Source organism: Condylura cristata, unplaced genomic scaffold, assembly GCF_000260355.1.
Source record: "Condylura cristata isolate star-nosed mole 26May11 unplaced genomic scaffold, ConCri1.0 scaffold00021, whole genome shotgun sequence".
Lineage (NCBI taxonomy): Eukaryota > Metazoa > Chordata > Mammalia > Eulipotyphla > Talpidae > Condylura > Condylura cristata.
The window spans coordinates 36,259,066-36,278,736 of NW_004567122.1; the positions used below are offsets into that span (position 1 = coordinate 36,259,066).

The 19,671-nt window shown below is 35.8% G+C and overlaps 1 protein-coding gene across 1 annotated transcript in view; it reads left to right on the forward strand.

Annotated features, from left to right (window-relative positions):
• The window catches only part of SPINK5 (serine peptidase inhibitor, Kazal type 5), an 83,755-nt gene that overhangs the window by 16,002 nt on the left and 48,082 nt on the right, over positions 1 to 19,671 (forward strand). Inside the window, exons 2-3 of the mRNA XM_012727780.1 lie at positions 4,580 to 4,707; positions 6,309 to 6,381. Coding sequence (XP_012583234.1) covers positions 4,580 to 4,707; positions 6,309 to 6,381 — 201 coding nt within the window. The remainder of the gene's footprint in view (positions 1 to 4,579; positions 4,708 to 6,308; positions 6,382 to 19,671) is intronic.

The following is a 19,671-nucleotide window of genomic DNA, read 5'->3' on the forward strand; positions in this document are numbered from 1 at the left end:
CTCCCACCTACAGCCTTGAGTCTGTACTCATGTTTCAGAGAAAGGATGTATTAGCAGAAAGAAGAAGAAAAAACAGGAGACTGTTCCTGCCTTCTGATTTTAGAAACTCAGCTCACAAAAACCTCTGAAGAAGTTTCTTAGGTTTCTTTAGGATTTTCAGTAATCCTAAACTTCGGGAATAGAATAGAACCCTGAGCTACAGGGACATTCATTCTCCAAAAATCCAGTGGGATGAGAGCTAAAAATAGATTGAGATAGATAATCACAGTTCCTTTCTTGCCCACTGAATTCTGGTTGACCTTCATATCTGCTATAGTTTATTTCCCCTTCATTATTCCTTTTGTATCATATATTCATTTATTGTACAATAGCTTTTGAAGGACCTCTGAATCCATTTTCTGGTACAAGATGTATGTGAGAACATGACCTTGGATATGAGACAGTCATATGTGTAAGACTTTTATATGGGCACTGCAAGGGGAAAACCCTTTTGTATAAACAGAACACCGTTACCTTGAGTTTTAACCTTGTACTTTAAGAGTAACCCTTTGACATTTTGGCCAAGACTTTCTTGGAGGAAACCAGAAGTTAATAGAATTTGTGATAGAACTTGTGCTACTTTGCTGTTGCTTATTAATCTATTTCTGTTAAATAGATAGACTTGCAAAATTAACAGCCCAGTGTATTATAGAGAAAGAAGCAAAAAGTTGTAAATCAAATACTCAAAAATGCTAGTGGAAATTTTTTTATTGGAATTGCTGTGTGAAGTGCTGGGCATATTCTACAGTTAATAGATTAAAAACCCTGGCCTCAAGGAGCTTACATCTTAGTGGAGGAAAACAGACAAGTAAAAGAGTAAATTATTAAAATGCATCATACATGAAATGATGATTCGTGGCTGGAGAAAAGGAGAAGCAGGATTTGGGATAGGAATTCTGGGATGTCACTCCCCTGTGGGCTAGTTAGGTAAATTCTCCCTGAAAAGACAACATTGAAGCAAGGATCTTAAGGGATAAGGGCATGAGATATGAAGATTTTCGCCATTTGTAATAGATTAAGAAAGGTTTATGATGGGAGAGGCTCTGACTTGGGAGAGACCAACTCTCAGAGATTTTTGTTTTACAAGTCAAAGTATAGTTTTCTATAGATGTTAATTTTTTTAACCCTATTCAGAACACCAGGTAAAGGACAGACATATACAACTGAGTCATTAAGTCAGTACTTAAATAGTGTTAGGTACATAGCAAACACCTTCTATGTCTCTACTCTGAAATAGTAAAACAATGTTTCCATCACACTACAGGAACACTGGAAGAATTTTGGCTTGGTCTCTATTTTCTCATGTAAGTTTGTTGTTAAAGGAGAGGCTCAGAAACCTCTGTGGTGTGAGTGATAAGGTAGAGTAGGGAAAAGAGTTGAGTTTGGGGAACTTGAAGAGCAGGCTCATTGGAATATTTTATACTGGCTAGAAGAGGATTTAAATGTGAATCTCACTGTGCATGAAGTTTTAGTGGGTGGTGATTCCTAGTGGATATTTCAAGTTTTGTGGTGATGATTATCACTACCATTAAGCTATATTTCACTGAAAACAAATTATCTGAAAACATAAATTTAGTCTGCCCTTGTGTTGGTATTAACAAGAACACCAAGAAATAATTATTTCTCTAGAGATAGTTCTGGTCATAATCTTTGGATTTTTTTTTTTAAAGATTTATTTATTTGTGCGTACAGAACTGGGGTACAGGCCAGAGGCTCAGGGACAGTGAGAGGCTTCACCAGAGACAGAGCGGGGAACAGAACAGGCAGATCGACGAAGTACACTGCTGAGGGGAGCAGTGGGTGGGTCAGGAGAGGTCTGCCACACCATGTGGTCACCTCCGGGGCAGGTGGGAATCGAAATCATGCGGAAGCGGCTTTAGCTTCTCAGTGCTGTGCTTTAACCCGCTGCACCACCAGAGAGGGCCTCTTTGGATATTTTTTTAGAAGCAAAAAGCATTGATACTAATTTAGTCTTTTTTTTTTTTTTTTTGGTCCTAGGTTTTTTATTTGCCAAGCTCAGTAGCTTCAGTTCTTTCTAGTATTACAAAAGCTTATGGAAAATTATAAAGCTAAGCCATAACAGTGTGGAAAATCACTGTAGTAATCTGCAAGGATCTCTTCCATATGCCTGAATTTGTCATCACAATTAAATACTATGAGCAAGTTTCTTAACCTGCTGTCTGGATCACAGTTGTCTGTTCGGAAACAATATGGGTGTTTCTAGGTATTAGACATTCGTTTAATTGTGACATTAGAGAAGTCAATTCAGGAATATCTTTTTTGATATTGTTCTTGATTGATGAGGTTCAGGGATATCTACTATGTAACAGGCACTCTTTAATCATTATTTAAGTCTTCATTCTTGTGTTATCATAAATCTTTGTTTTCAAGACTTTAAGACCAACCTCATAAGGGATATCATTGTATTACAAAGGCTCAAACTCTTCTCTGATTCTGTGATGAGGTTTTAGTCCAGACTCAAACGAAATCAGTATATCTGGCAAGCTAAACAGTACTTGGTAAATAGAATCAGACAAGGCACACATCTGGCCCAGATGTCAGTGTGTTGCCCAAAATTATTATTGTACTACTCAGATAAGATCGCAGGGTGGTGGTAATAATCTTAAAGATATTTTAGTAGGTCACTCTTCACAAAATTTCTCAGGGTTGGTCTCTAATTTTATTTAGTTGTTATTGTGTCCCATTCATCATTCTGCAAGTGATACCAACTGCCTCATATGTTCAGTAGGCGAGATTAAGTGTGCTCTTAGCCACTGGCAGGTAAGCACCACATAGGCAGAAATCTCCTGCCTGTTTTACTGGTACATTCATGGTGCATAGCATTGTAATCGCATAGGAAATGTTTGTTGAATGGTTAAGTGATTATTATAAAGTCTGAACAGATTCTGCAGTCTGTCCTTTGGAAGAGGTTGTATGTGTCAGAGTTGGAGCAAAGACTAAATTTACTTATTTGTCTCTTACAAGCATCTTGAAGAAGGATTGTTTTGGCAAAACCAAAAAAGACTTGGGACCCAAAGACTTGCTTTAAAGGCCCAGTGACTTTCTAAACATATAGGGAGCATAACATTTTAAAGCAGTGCTTTACTAAGTAATGCAGTGATTTTTAAGTACCTAGAAAATAGTGAGTAGCTATAGTAGGCTTCAGTAAAATACATTGTATGAGTGAAAATAAAGACCCCTCACTTTTAAAGATATTTTCACTCTCCTTATTTCTACTTATCCTGTTATTCAAAATCATTTCCAGTGTTGATGGTATAGTGGTGAGCACAGCTCCCTTCCAAAATAGTTTCTCTCCTCTCTAAACTTGGTATGGTGTCTGCTTTGGCATTTACATGAAGTAAATCAAGACTGAGTAGAGTACACCACATTTTGAACAATGTCACAAAGAACAATAAATCGTAGCTCCAGAAAAATATGACTCCAAAAGAACAAGTGAGTAAAAGAGGTGAACGTTTACACAAGTTTTAAGGAACTGGAGTGCATGTCCGTGGGCTCCCCGGGTTTATGTTGAGTGTTGAAATTGTGTTAGTGGTGTTGAAATGGTGGAGTGGTGGTTGGCGAGGGGATGGGGGGCTTCTAAAGGGAACAATACAAATTTGAAAATATGGCTAAGCCTCTTCCAGAAAGGGGTATGGGAAGGGATGGACCTAAAACTTAAGTCTCATTAGCTCTAAGGTACGTCTGCTCCAGGACAGAATATATTAATGGGCCTGAGGTTTATTCAAAAAGGAGCTATTCTAGAAATATCTTTTCCAAACATGTAGTAATCTTTTTTTTTTTTTAACAACTATTAGCATTTCTAGGTACTGGAATCTTGTACCTCACCTCTGGGGAAATATGGGAGAGTGACTACACAACTTTCAGTGCTCACACAATGTGTGTCTCCCACCTCCAGCAATGTTTTATTCCTACAACAATCATTGACCTACTGTGTGCTAGTTACTTTAAATGTGTCACTTTAACATATTCCAATAATAATATGAAAACAACAGTGACAATGTAGCAATAAAGGAGAAGGGAGGAGAGAGGAGACAAATCTGCCTATTGAAAACCTACTATGTATCAGACATTCTTTGAGGTTTTTACATACATATTTACATTATTTAATCCTAATAAAGCCCATGAAATACCTGTATGTGTATGCCCTGTATTTTGCAGATAGGATGAGTGGACCCTTGAGAAGTTAATTTGCTATGTGAGGGTTGTAACCGAGAACCCTGGCATATGAGCTCAGGTCTTTTGATTTCAAATTCTTTTTTTTTTTCACTTTATTAATTGTTTTCAGTATACATTAATTCCATTATAATATGTAGCAGATAACCCAGAGTCATCAGTTTTGTTTGTTTTTGTATGAACTGAATGAATGTCTCTCACACGAGGCAGGCAGGAGTCCTTAAATACTATTACTCGAGGAAGGGCTTCTTAGAAGGTATTACCAACAGTAGCACAAGGTAGCACTTCTTACTTTGATGAGATTTCAGTACATGCAACTTTTTTTTTTTTTTCATTTTCTCCTTAGGAACTCTGCAATGAATATCGGCCATTGATGAAAAATGGGAAATTGTTCTGTTCCCAAGGCAAACACCTTTTCCAAAGCCCTGAAGGAGTAATGTCCATCAAGAAGTGTGCTACATGTAAAATCATACTGTAAGTAAAGTTCTCTTTTTTCAAAGTGTTTGTTAATAATGTTTCTCTAAACTGGTAAATGCATTCTTTTTATTTCCTGCCAGCTACATATTTGTAAATCTAAATAGTTAAAGATGCTTAACAGATCACTCTGACACTGACAAGTTCATCACTCTGACAAATTTGGATAAGTGCCCCCCACTTGAAAAGATTTTAATAGTCACTCAGGTGGTATTTCAGGACACCCCGGAGGGCCTCGTAGTGACAACTTAGGTAGCACTTTTAAGTCCTTTGTAGCACTTTGTCTTTTGAGGCTGTAGTTCCACAGTAGTTTCCAAAGAATGTAAGAAAGAAAATCAAGTTTCCAGGGCCTGTGAAGACCTTTTCTCTGCTGTCCCCTGAAGACTGAGAAAATCTCCTTGATAATAATGCCCAAGGAAGTGGCCATCCCGCGGGGGCATTTAAGGAGAATCCACCTAGACACTGTAGGCATCAGTGTCTTCAGATAAGTGGGATTAGGGGTGAGATGAACTAAAGAGTTAATTAGCATGCCCAACTCCCTGTAACTCAGAAAGAACTAGTATTCTGGAAACTGTTCTGGAAACTGGCACCAGCTGTGCAATGCTTCCTGGCTTTATCCTTCTCTCCAGTGATACCAGGTAGGTGAAAGCAGGCTTGAGTTATCGATTGCAAATCTTCAGCGTGCCCCAACTTGGTTTTGAATAGGGAAGTTATTCCCAATTTCTCACTACATTCAAAACGTGAACGCTGGTACAAAGCCAATGTTAAGCTCACCCATTGAAGATAATTATGGTGTAATTAGCTTTTCAAATGCCAGGCTGGTGTGTGTGTCAAGCAATTAAATTTAAAATGGTCAAATATATTGGGATTCAGAAGCTCTGATCATATGAGCTGCTTCCAGGGATAAGACTGTGGGAAATGAAGCAATGCAGGGCAGTATTGAGTTGGGGGTTGCTCAGGGCAAGTGGGACAATCCTTTCTCATTCCCTTTAAAGATGAATGTAAACCTGCAAGGAGTATTGTTCACTGTAAAGTTACCTTCTTATGGCATATGGTATTTTGATAGGAGAATGATAGTGTGGACACAATAAATCTACTGGAAAAAATAATTTAAAGCCAAGTAAAGTACCTTGTAACACATCGCTTTGAAATGACTTACTCAGTTACTATTTTTGTCAACCTAAGTAAGTTCTGTTGGCATAAACATAATTTCTTCACCTAGAAAGGAGATGGTGGGATAGATAAAAGCTAACCTCAAAATGCTGAATTTGCCCTGTGGGTCCTTTGGCATCAGAATCGGGCTGGCAAATCTGAGTTCAATGTGATTATGGTGTTTCAGTGACAGCTAGTGACCACCTGGATTTTGGAAGTATTATGCAGTTAAGGTAGCAATTCCTCCCTTCTGTAGAGCCATGTTTGAAATAATTGCCCTGCACTGAGGAGAGATGTGTGGTGCTTGTGCCCATCTCTGGACCTACCTTCACTGCTGACAAGCCAGTAGAGCTGAGGAGAAAAGTCAAAATTAAGTTTACCTTGTCTGCTTGTATCAATGTAAGTTAGTCAAGTAAGTCTCAGCTATGCTGTTTCTTCCTCTTTCCCAGGGAAAAGGAAGCAAAATCCCAGAAACAGGCGAGGCATTCAGCAAGAAACACCAGGGATACTGCTCCAGCAAAGGTGAGACTATGTGGGATCAACCTGTCATGTTTGTTTTTAAAATTATGTTTGATTGTATTTAGAGCTACCTGTTCACTTCCTAATTACTAGGTCATAGCTGTTGTGAAGCCAACTACTTAGAAGGGAGGGAACATGGCTTAGGCCAGGGGTGGGCTAAATACCTGGTACAGCTTGTCCACAGGCCCAGCCCCATGACCCAAGTCTCGGGCAACATTTTGGGCACTGACAGTGTGAGAGGTGTGGAGTAAGCCAATGTGACAGCTGTCTGCTGACCATTCTCATTTTTCTTCACCTGTCTTAACTCCAAGAAAGGGGAGCATAGACTGGAGTTCAAATCTCAGTTTTTCATCTGTGAAGTGAAATGTGGATCAAAGGAGAAACTTGGTTTAAAAGGCCAGTTAAGGGGTTCACATGTGAGCAGGCATTTGGCTTTGTTTATTTCCCTTCTTGTTCCCTCTTTTGTGCCTTAAGGTATGTCTTTTCCAGTACATGGAGAGTTGCCCTAATTCAACTGGAGTTGTTGTTTATAGCTTTCTCACACTTTGGGATTGAGGCTATTTGTTTTGTGGCTAAAAACATAAAGTGAAAAATGAAGCAAAAAAGAAGAAGAAAACCCACAACTGTATAGACACAACCTATTATACAGTCTTTTCAAGTTATTTGTATAACTCTTTTATTTATACAAAATAGAAAGGCCCCCGTGGAGGGCAATCTCTGCGTATGGCCCCTCACAATAAATCATTGACAAACTTGGGACCCTCTCCAGGTATCCTGCCAACCTCTTACATCACTCCAGGGCTCCTATGTAGCTCCTGTTCCAGTATCTTCTTTGCCGTCCTCCTCCCCTGTCCCTGACACATAATTAAATTAATCAGCCGGGTAGGCACACCCAGATTGCTTTAACACCCCTGTTCTAACCACGCTACCATCGTGCTTGTCAGTGTTGCTGAGGAATGCCTGAGAAGCTCAGCCTCCGCAGTAAATGTGGTCAAATTCTTTGTTGGGCTCAACCAGTCTCACTTTTAAAACACTATATATTGTCTATATTGTCACCAGGCAATGAGTGCAACTGCAAAGACTTTTTTTTATGATTTATTTTACTTATACATATAAGAGCTAGGGTAAAGACTGGAGATGTGGGAGGTAAGAGGATTCATCAAAAACAGTAGACTGTAGAACAAGCGCATCTACTGTAATACACTTTTGAGGAGAGCAGCAGGAGAGACAGGAGAGGTCTGCCGCATCATGTGGGCCAGCTGTCCTTGGCTGCAGATGGAACTCACGCTGCAGTGGCTGCAGATAGCTTCATTCTGAGTGTTCTTAACACCTTGCACCAGTAGGGAGGCCCCACAACTGCAAATCCTTTATCTGAGCAAAAGGGAGCTCTTTCTGAGCTCTACAAAGAAAGCTTTACAAGTCATTTTCAAATTTGCCTTTATTTGTCCCATCAGAGAAGAGACCTTCTCTCTAAGAGCCAGTCTCCCTTTTCGTTCATGGAAAAACTGATACATCCATAGCATTTAAAAATATAGAAGTAAATGACAGGAGTCAAAATCTGCACACACACAGATCTTTCAAATGGTTTCCTTTATCCACATTCATGTACTGAATTTTAATCAAACAGGATTTTTTTTAAGAAGTACAATTTATTTTATTTCAAAGAATTTTAAGAAATGTATGTTGTATGCCTGAGTTACAATGTTCACCTTTAGATAAAGCTTGTACAGTTACACATTTGCCACCTAGGAAACTACTCACAAATTAAAGCAGTTGGTAGTTGGCGTATGCCTTCAAATGATTGCCATCTAGATTTTGACTTGTGTGTCTTTGAATGGGCTCCTGCAAATGCACTGTGATTTTGTTGTTGTTTTCTCTGCGTATAAAGGACAGTATCTACCCACTTTCTCTGCTTAGATTCCTCCCATCAAGAATTAGCCCTGCTGATCACTCTCAGAATACGGTGCTCTACCTGTTCAAGAATTGTTCCTCCCACAGACATTCTTTCTCTTGCAGCATCAATTTTTTTCTTCACTAGTTACTCATTCTTTCACCTACTAAATCTGATATCCAGTTCAGCAATCAATCCTATTTGTATTGCCTCCAAAGCCTACACCAAATAGGACTTTCTCTTTTTCCATTTCTACCATCCCAATCTGTTGTTCCATCAGTCCTGGTCACAATAGCTTTGGTCATGTAGAGGTTTTTTATTTTTAATTGAGTTGCTGATTCAATATATCTCTTTGATTTAGATCTCCAACTTTGTGGAATATTAAGTTTGTGTGTCTGTGTGTGTGTGTGAAGGGGGTAGGTATGCATTTTTTGAGTTCCCTATTCTATACAGATTTGCTCATCACCTTAGTTTTGAGTAAGGCATGTCTCCATTCTTAGTTCATTTTCAAAATTGACCTATGCACATAAATATGTTTTTCCATATATGTTTTGTAAACTTGAGTTTTGGAATCCACTATGATCAAGAATCCAGGGAATTCATGAACTAACTTGAGAAGATTGACTATAATATTAATTTTCCCAACTCAGAAGTGTAGGCTATCATTAAGTCATGTAATTTCTGTGTACTTTATGAAACCTATCAAATCAAGATTTTTATAAATTTTTGTTGATTCCTAGAATTTTTTACTAGTTTAAGTGGCATTTTGTTCTTATGATACTTCTATAGGTATTTTTGAAATAAATAAAAATAAATTCTGTTGTTTTCTATAGGTCAACCTTATAGTTAATGACTTTCATTAATTCTGATAGCTATTTGTTAATTTCATTGATTTCCCCCCCTCCCCGGTAATTGATAATATCATCTGCATTGAATCAGAGTTTTATAACTACCCTTTTAACAGTTTTAAAGAGTTCAGTCTGTTTACATTTGTTATGATTAGTGATATATGTATCTATTTGTGTTAATATTTTTAAAATTGCATTATTTTTATTGCAGCAGTGATGGTATACAACACCATATATAGTTCAAAAATATAGGGTCACACCTCCTCCTATTATGTCACCATGCCACACCAAAAAACACCTGCGGTCCTCTACCATAGGACCCTGGGTCCCCTCCTCACTTTGCTCTCTCTCTCTTCCCTCCCCCTCTAGTTGCCTCTACAGTCAGTTTTCTAGAGTTTGTTTGGCTTGGTTTTTTTGTCCATTCCTTTGTGTTGTTCCCTATATTCGACATAAAAGCAAAGTCATCTGTTACTTGTCTTTGTCTCCCGACTTACCTCACTTAGCCTAACCTCCTCCAGCTCCATCATGTTGTCCAAATGACAGTACACTGCATAGTTTTTATTGCGGATGTGTAACACATCTTTTTTTAAAGATTTATTTATGCATACAAGAGCTGGGGTGTAGGCCAGAGGTGTGGGAGGATTCACCAGAGACAGAGTGGGGGGCAGAACAGGCAGATTAACTGAAATACACTGCCGAGGGGTACAGAAGACAGGAGAGAAACCTCCCTGACCGGGGATTGAACTCATGCTGCAGTGGCTGTCTACAGCTTCATAGAGCTGAGACTTAACCCCTTGTGCTTCTAGGGAGGACCCACCACATCTTTTTAATTTATTCGTTTGTTCCTGGACATTTAGATTGTTTCCATAACTTGGCTACTATAAACAGTACTACAGTGAATATAGGAATGCATATATCCCTTCAAATTAGTGTTTTTTTATTCTTTGGGTAATACTTAGTTGTAGAATTGTTGGATCATATGATAGACCGATTTGTAATAATTTGAGAAACCTTCATACTGCTTTCCTTAGGACCAGTCTATCTTCCACGCAGTCATAGTTGTTCCGGTGCTTCTAACTTCTAATTTTCTTGTTTGTTTTTAAAGTTGAATTTATTTATTTATATATTACATCGTTGTTCATTTTAAAACGATGTTTACTTCCCCCCCCCCAGGTGTAGACCCCATTGGAATTTCCTCCCCAGTTCACCCTGCATCAATACCACAGTCCTCTGTGCTCCTTCCATCCTGATCCCTCCCCTTCTCCTGCAGGATGGTGCTGGCTTTTATTTGTCTGTTTGTTTTGTTGTGCTTTGTATTGTTATTATTTTTTCTCCTGATGCCTTATTTTTCCCTTGTTTCCCTATATTCCTTCTATAAGTGAAGCTATCCGATATTTTTCTACTTCCTTCTGACTTATTTCAGTGAGCATGATCCCTTCTCGCTCCATCCGTGTTGTAGTGTGTCATCTTGTCGATGGGGAGAACAAGGGAAAAATAAAAAAAAAAAAGAGGTGATCTTCAGGAGGCTAGATGTGATGTGGCAAAGTCACTAGTGCAACCAATATGCTGTCAAGGAGCTGGGGAATCAAGATGGTGGAATTCTAGCTTTTTTGATATGGGTCATCTCATTACTCCTTTGTTTTATTTTTATTATATTATTGACTAAGATCTAGAATTAAATAGTTAGATCACAGGGGTGATAATGAACATCAGACTCTATTTTCTTCTTTGGAACTTAGAGGGGTAGATACCTCTAAAATGTCTCTAGTAAATGTAATATTTACCATAGGTGTTTATCATGTAAACATTAGCAAGTTTAGGAAGTTTCTGTTCTTAGTCTTCTATATAAGTTTTTATCATTATCAAATGCCTTCTTTGCAAATAATTTTCTATTTCTCTTTCAGTCTATTAATGTAGTGTATTTCTTGACAAATTTGCAAATATTAAACCATTGTTTTCTCAGGGCAAATTATGCTTAACCATAGTAAAACTTTAATACATTGTTGGATTTGGATAGCCAATGTTTTATTTAGAAATTTGGAACATAGGTAAATTGAGTCTATACTTTTCTCTTTTTAATCACTATTTTCTAATTTGGGGATCAATGTAAAGCTAGTTTGATGCGGGACTTTCTGTCTGTAACTAAATAAGGAAGTGAACATAAGAAGCAACCATAAATCTAGACAAAATTGATCACAACAGCCACTTTAGCATGCTCGAAATTGACCAACAAATATGTCAATCTGACAAGTATTTGTGCTTGAATGCTGGAATTGAAGAACAATAGGAATCTGTCATGTTCGTAGGGATGCATCACTTTGGGATGCATCTATCAAACCCCCATTGCATGGTTGATATAAAGACTCTACCAAAGTGGGGAAGACTATGAGGCTCAACCATTGCACTGCCACTACTGAAATCACACCCAGGAATATTTTCAGTGGAAGTCATGTTCTTCATGAGAATAAAGAACATGACCTGAGGTTGCAGCATGGTTGGGTCCAGCACATTTCTGGCCAAGTCTTGACATACAAAAATTCAACAGGTCCTGAGCATTTTACAGTCTGGCTGACACAGGGCCATGAACAAGTCCAAGAAGACAGAAAATCCCAGTGGAAAGTAAATGCTGGTGTAAATGTAAAAATGACCTGAACTTTGAATTCTCTCCCCTTTACATCTGCATGAAAGCCTTACTGGATCGAGGTGTTTGAGTACAACTTGTGCCCAGTCCTTTACTATTGAATTATACAGATACAGAAGGGAAGACCTAGAGACAAGGTTAAACATTAAGATATAGAAATACTTTCTTAGTAGATAAATCACTTGCTGTATTTTATAGTGGAGCAACAAATCAGATATTTAGCACAGCCAAGAAAATAAACCAACAATGAAAGAGCAAAAGTCATCTTTAGAGTAAAATCATAAACCTGAGTATAAAATACTATTTAGAATGTCCAGCTTTCAGCAAAAATTGTGAAATATAAAGAAACTGGAATGTATAAACCATATTCAGGAAAAGAAAAAGATGTGTTATATTTGGCATTTAAAGTCTTCAATAAAATATAGAAGATCTTTGATCCATGTAGAAGTAAAAACAAGTAAACACAGAAAACATATTGAAAACAAATAGAAACAGCAAATATAAGTACAACCATTTCAATAATAATGTTAAATATAAGCTTTAAAATATTCTAACAAAAGACAGTTTATCATGTAATAAAAAAATCAATTATAGACTGTCTCCTACAGATACTTAGATTCGGAATCTGATATGAGATACCATGCTAAACATGACAATATGAAAGAATTTGCTCTATACTGTTTGAAAACAATATACTTGAAGACAAATAATATTAGACACAAATTAGGCCATACAAATATCATTACATCTGGAGTTATCATAATTAAATATTACATCCCAGGCTATGATAAATGGATATGCACCTATTAACAGATGCTCAAATGTATGAAATTTTAAAAAATTATCATTGAAACAAATAACACAACATTCATCATGGGAGCTTTTAATAATCTACTCTCAAAAAGTTATAGAACAACATATTGATGAAAATGTCACCCAAGACAAAGAATACTTGAACAGTAGTATTACTAATTCAATCTAAACTGAAAGCTAGAGAAGACATCCTCAAAGATTCTAGAAGCTTCATTCTTTTCAAGCATAATGGAGCATTCTTCAGGACAGGGTATGTACTTGGTTACCAACATATCTCAGTAAATTTGAAAGTATTAAAACCATGCAAACTATATTTTTTTAACTATAACATCATTGAATATGATACCAACAAGAAAAAAATATGGGAATCTCCAAATATTTTGACATTAACTGGTGAATCAAGAAATAATCATGACAAATTACATGATTTGAACTTATTTAAAAACAATTGAAGATGATCGCATTCAGCTAAATCAGTGTGTAGAAGGTTAAATGCCTAAAAGAAAAGAAGAACTTCTTAAACTTCTGCCTTAAGAAACTTACAAAAACTAATAAATAAATTGCAAGCACTCAGAAAAAGGGAATATAATAAGAACTATAACAGAAACTAAAAAACAAAACAATAGAAAAATTAATGAAACAAACACAACTCTTAAAAAAGAGCTGACAAACTTTTATATCAATTGAACATGAAAATAATAAAAAGAAGATAAAATTTTCCAAAATCAGGAATGTAATAGGAGGTATTCATATACGACTGGTAAGGATTATAACAAATTTTTGCCAAAGAAGTAAACACCTGAAATGAAATGGAAAAATTCCTAGAAAGAATTGAATTGCTAAAAATTGACTCAGAAGAAATAGAAAATCAAAATAGACCGATAGCAGGTTAAAAAAATATACTAACTTATAATTAAGCTAAAGAAAAGCTAAGTTCCAGATATATTCACATCAGGGCTTGTAAGAAACAATGCCTATCTTTTACAGACTACTCAAGATATGGAGTATTAGGAAACACTTCATTTTATAAAGCCCATATTATTCTGATACAAAATCAAAAGGATGTTGATATCAAAGACCAGAAAAATACTGGCAAATATCCTCATAAGCATAGCTAGAAAAATCCTTAGCAGAATTTCAGCAAACTGAATCCCAACTATGAAGTTAATAAAACCATGACCAAGTGAAAATTATTCTAGAAATGCAAAGATGGCTTAAGAACAGAAAATCAGATGTACTGTATTGATATAAGGTACACAACCATATGATCATTTCAATAGATACAGGTAAAGCAGTTAACAAAATCCAATACTTTTTCAATATATAAACACACACACACACACACACACACAAAACTAGCAAGTAGATAAGTAGATGTAGACTTCCTCAGTTTAATAAATGGAGTCTATGAAAAACCTATAGCTAGCCTCATACTTGAAAGTTAGAGAGTGAATGCTTTGATATTAAGATTAAGAAGAAAGCAAACATGTTCTCTCTGCTTTTACTCACATTGAACTGGAGGGTCTAGCCAATATAAGGAAAGTTATTTACTTAATTGATTAAAGGCATCCTGATTAGAAAGTTAATAACTACCTTAGTTATAGAAAGATGATACTATATATGTAGAAAACCCCGATTCCCCAAAAATTTCTAGAATAGACAAGTTTAGCAAGACTTTACCGTAAAAATGTTCAATAAAATAATTGTATTTCTCTATACTAGCAGAGAACAATCCAAAATTTAAAAATTCATTCCACTCATAATAGGATTTAAAATAGAAATAAATTTGCAAGTGCAGTACTTATATACAAAACATTGGTGCAAGAAATGGACTAAGTGATGAGATGCCCACATCCACAGATTGGAACTCAATATTGTCACCATAGAAATTCTCCCAAAATTAATCTATGAATTCAGCACATTCTCTACCAAAGGCCTGGCATATATTCTTCTGGTTGAAATGGCAGACTGATTCTAGTATTTATATAAAAATGGTGGAACATATAACTGTAATTGACTTCAACACATACTATAAAGATACAGTGATCAAAACTGTTGGAACAAGGATGGACATAAAGATCATTGAAACTAAGTTGAGATTCCTTACATTTATTGTCAATTAATCTTTGAATATATCAAGATAAATCAGTGCTTCAAAAATTCATTATCCATAATACAGAGTTAGGTTCTTACATTATATACAAAAAGATAACTCAAAATAGCTATAAAATTTCACGAATAAAACATAACAGAAAGTATTTTTGTGTTTGGGTTAAACAGTTTTACATTTGAAACCAAAAACATAATCCATGAATAAAAAATTAGTAACTTGGACTTTATCAAAATTATAAGCTTTTGTGCTTCAAATATTTAATTTTGAAGACAATTAAAAAGCAAATTATGCACTGAGAGAAGTTATTCATAAATCATTTACATACCAATATTCTAGATCATATACACAATTCATATCCCAGTGAAAGGATTTATGTATACAATGTGGAAGGATCTCTCACAACTCAATTTTAAGAAGACAGCCCAATTAGAAATAGTATACTAAATATTATTAATGAATAGATAGCACATGAAAGGATGCTCCCCATCACTATTATTTAGAAAAATACACATTAAAACCTCAATGAGAAACTATCACATACCAGAATGGCTAAAATTATAAAGATAGAAAATACTAAATGTTAAGATTGTAGAGAAAGCGAAACACTTGTAGATTTCTGGGAGGAGTATTAAAAAGTGCAGCCACGTTGGGAAAGAGTTTGGCAATTTATTTCAAGTTAAACATAAAATTAGGCTATGACCTAGCCAATTCTGTATTTGGAACCTATGCTGTGAAATGAAAACATATGGTCACACAAGTATATTGTGTTCCTACATTGTGGCTGCATTGTTCTTTCTACTCCCAAACTGGAAGCAATCCAGATGTCCAAATGGCCACTGGTGAGTGGATGAACAAATAAACTACCCTTGTACAATGACATTTCTCAGTAATTAAAAGGAGTATAATAGTGATACTTGACAACATCAATGAACCTCAAAAAATTCTACTAAGTGAAAGAAACCAGAATCAAGTAATGACACATTTATGATTCCTTCTATAAGAAATACCCAGAAAGGGTAAATGCACAGAATTAGAAAGATGTTCAATAGTTGTCTTAAGGTGGTAGCTAGACTGGGACTAACTGTAAATAGCACAGGGGAACTATGGAGGAAAATATTCTAAATCGATGAGAGTGATGATTATACTGCTCCAAACATTTAACAAAATCTCTACATTGTATACTTAAAGTGGGTGAATTTTATGTTACATATTTAAAACCTCAATAAAGTGAATTTGCACTTTTCAATTTTTAGAAAAACTTGTAAATTATTATCATTCAATATGTTTTCTTCTTTTCTAAATTAAAAAAAAATGGACTTTAAAACCACTAGAGCTGGGTATTTGGGGAAGGGAATATCTCAGATCAATATAGCACTTGGGTTAGTATTTACTACTAGGTACAATTTTTTCTCTTGCTTTTTGTATCTATGTAGGTATTTAATACATTTTAACATATTTGAATTCAAACAATGTGTCATGAAATAACACTAGATTTTGTTTTTCAAGTTTTATTAGCACAGGGATACTCATAATATGCTCTTTTTTTAATTTGTCAATGTCTATGCATTTATTTCCAATTATCATGCATGTATTTAATTTTTTCATCTTCTCTTGCTTTCTTTTATCAATCACATGAGAACTCTATCACACATTTTCTGAATTTTTTCTGTTATTTTGTGTCATTCATAACTGTTTTTTCTGTTGCTTATTTGACAATGGATTGAGTAGCACTTAATTCTTCAAATCTTAACTTATTAAATTTCAGGACAAGTATACAGGGTGGGGAGAGGCGGTGGGAAGAACACAATACATAATACAAACTTTATGTCAAGCAACTGTCCAATTATGGACTGTGATGGAGGCAGTTGGTGCCTTGGTTGTGAGTGTGCTGTGGTAACAATGCTTTATAAGGGAGGGCCTATACTTTTAATAGACAGTGATGCAAACTAGTGTTACCTCAATAAAAATAATAAGATTTAAATGGGAGGTGTTTCCCATTCGTCATCCTTTGTCAAACATCTCTTCATTTCCTGCCCCCAAGTTTTTCATGACACACTGTTTGATTTCAAATATGTGGCACTTTTTCTATTTCAAATTTTAATGTCATTGATTTTTGTTTTGGTCTGTGCTAACACTGACCCTTTATGGTCTACTTTTATAAATATGTCATCGGTTCTGTTAGAAAACATTGATATAGTGTTCTACAAAAATAAGTTTTAGCGTCACACCGTTTTTTAAGTCCCCATGCCCTCTTTGCGATCCAGTCCCCACCGAGCAGACTTCCTGCCATTTCCTACCACAGAGACAAGATATTAGTTAGTTTCCCACTCTACAACCTTCAAGTACTCTTGTGTTTTTTTTTTTATTTGTTCTCCTTCCCCCCAACCCCCTTTATACCGCTTTGTCTCATTCTCCCTTCCCCATCCCTCTTTATTAGTTTTATAAATATTTTGCTTTGTCAAATGATTCACTGTGTAAATATCCAGTATTTGTCTCTGGCATTCTGACTTTCTTTATTCCACACACTTCCCTCAAGCTCCCTCTGTTCTGTTTTAAATGGGACTATTTTGTCTTTCCTTGTCTGAATAATATTCTTTTGTGTGGGGTAATACCACATCTTCTTGACCCATTCCTTCTTGAGCTATTTTCTACATGTTGTAATGTAATGCTGTAATAAACACTGTAGAGCATATGATGTTTTTAAGTTTATGATTTCATGTTCTTTGGATAAATGCCCCAAAGTGGAATTTCACAGCATTTACAATTACAGTTTTTTAAGATAAATCCAGATTGCTTCCCAAAATGTCCATACTAGTTTACATTCCCACCAACAATGTCATGTTTCTCTTTCTCTGTACTCTTTCCAGCACTTATTATTGGGGATCTTTTTAGTATGTGCCATTTTCATAGGTGTCCAGTGATAGATTATTATGATTTATGACAGTGATAACTTTCTCTCCCTTACTGAAAGTGAGGATGAACATTTTCCCATGTTATCGATTGATATCCATTTGAATTGTCTGTTCATATCTACTACCGATTTGTTGTTAGTTTAAGCATCTTAATATTTCCTGATCAGTCAGTTTCAGAGAAACTGAATCTCTATAATCTAGTTACAGATTTATCTAATACAGTTACATTGTGTTGGTTGTTGCTTGACATAGTTTGTATTATTAAGTGAATTTGTATGCATGGTTATTATACCTTCTTATTCTCTTCTTCCTGTTGCTTTATGTAATTTTCTCTTCTCCAAATTTATGATGCATTTTGGATTAAAGTTTATATATTAGGTGTTAATATTTATCCATCTACCCTCTTCTTTGGCTTTGTATACCTTTTCTTATCCTAGTTAAAAAATATGTCTGCCTTTTAAACTTAATTTTTCTCTTATGATTGATACCTGGTTTGATTCTTTTAAAATCAAATCACCATTTGTATTTTTAGCCCTTTTACATATTTTAATATTGCTATTATAATCAGATTTGTTTCTCTTAAGTTTTCATATTTTCTGTTACCAACCTTTTTTTTTTAAAATATTAAAAGGTTTATTTATTTATGCATACAAGAACTGGAGTACAGGCCAGAGTTGTGGGGGGTGGGGGACAGTGAGAGGATTCACCAAAGACAGAGTAGAGAACTGAACAAGGAGACCAAGTGAAATACGTTGCTGAGGGGGCCAGTGGGTAAAACAGGAGAGGTCTGCTGCACCCTGTGGGTCAGCTCCCTGGCCAAGGACTGAATTCATGCTGCAGTGGCTGCAGACAGCTTTGTAGTGCTGAGACTTAACCCCTTGTACCACAAGGGAGGCCACCAGTTACCAAACTTTTTAAAATATATTTCTAAAGTACTTTATTCCTTCCAGTTTTCATTTATTATGATTTAAAGACAGCATTTATTTGTACTTATTGTGACTAGCCTTATCCAAATATCTATATTTGTCATTAATTTTCTATTTGTTCTTAATATTCTATCTGCTCATCTAACCTGCTCTCATATAATTTTATTAAAATCTTCTAAACTACCACAATTTTATTATTATTTAGATTGGAGTTGTTATGACAATATCTCTTTCTTTTATTCTTTCATTATCCATTAATTCTAGAAATGTTTCCCCTTCCTTCAATTTTTTTTTTTTCCTATGTATGTCTACCACCTTTTTGGAATGTCTCTAGTTCTGTTCTTTATGTTCTTTAGATTTTGTTTTCTATTTTGAAATAAGCTTTCCCTAATGGTTGTCTCTATAAAAGTTTATATATTTCCAGTTTTATTGAAATATGATTGACAGGTATCATTATATAAGTTGTAAGTATTAATATATTTGTACCTCTTCCACTTTATTTATATCTTATTCATTAGCATTTGAACATTTTCCATATCTAAAACTCCCTCTTATAACTTCTATTTTTTTTTTGCTTTCTACCACAGATATCTTCTCTTATATCTAAAGCATTTTATGTCCTTAAGAAATTATTTTTCTATGCACCCCAACGTTAGTTGCCACTCACTGTTCATTTTACCACCTTTATTTTCTGTTGTTTTACACCTGAGATATACTCCTGAGTTAGATAATATTCAGGGCCGAGCTTCAGTTGACCTCCCCTGATGAGTGTGTGAGTATAGGAAAAGGGAGAACACCCAGAGTTGAAGCTTCTGGAATATCATAGCCCACTCCAGCTTGCTGCGCACTCCTAAGTCAGTAATCTACCTGCCAGTTCTAAGAGAGACTCAGCACTGGGAGGAGATGTTCTCTGGAGTATGTGATCCGCAGCCCTTGGGGTGGGAGCAGGAGAAGGCGGAGTGCTCTCTGCTGCACCTGCTCGCACCTCTTCCCAGCTGCCTTCCATCGGCTTGTCATCATACCAACACCTGTGACCTGGTATGCTGCTGTTGGCTTGCTGGAGAGGGCGTAGCAGCGGTTGTCCCAAGCTAATTATGTTGATCCATACTCCTTGCTGCTAACATTTCTCCAGAAATTATGTGGTTTTTT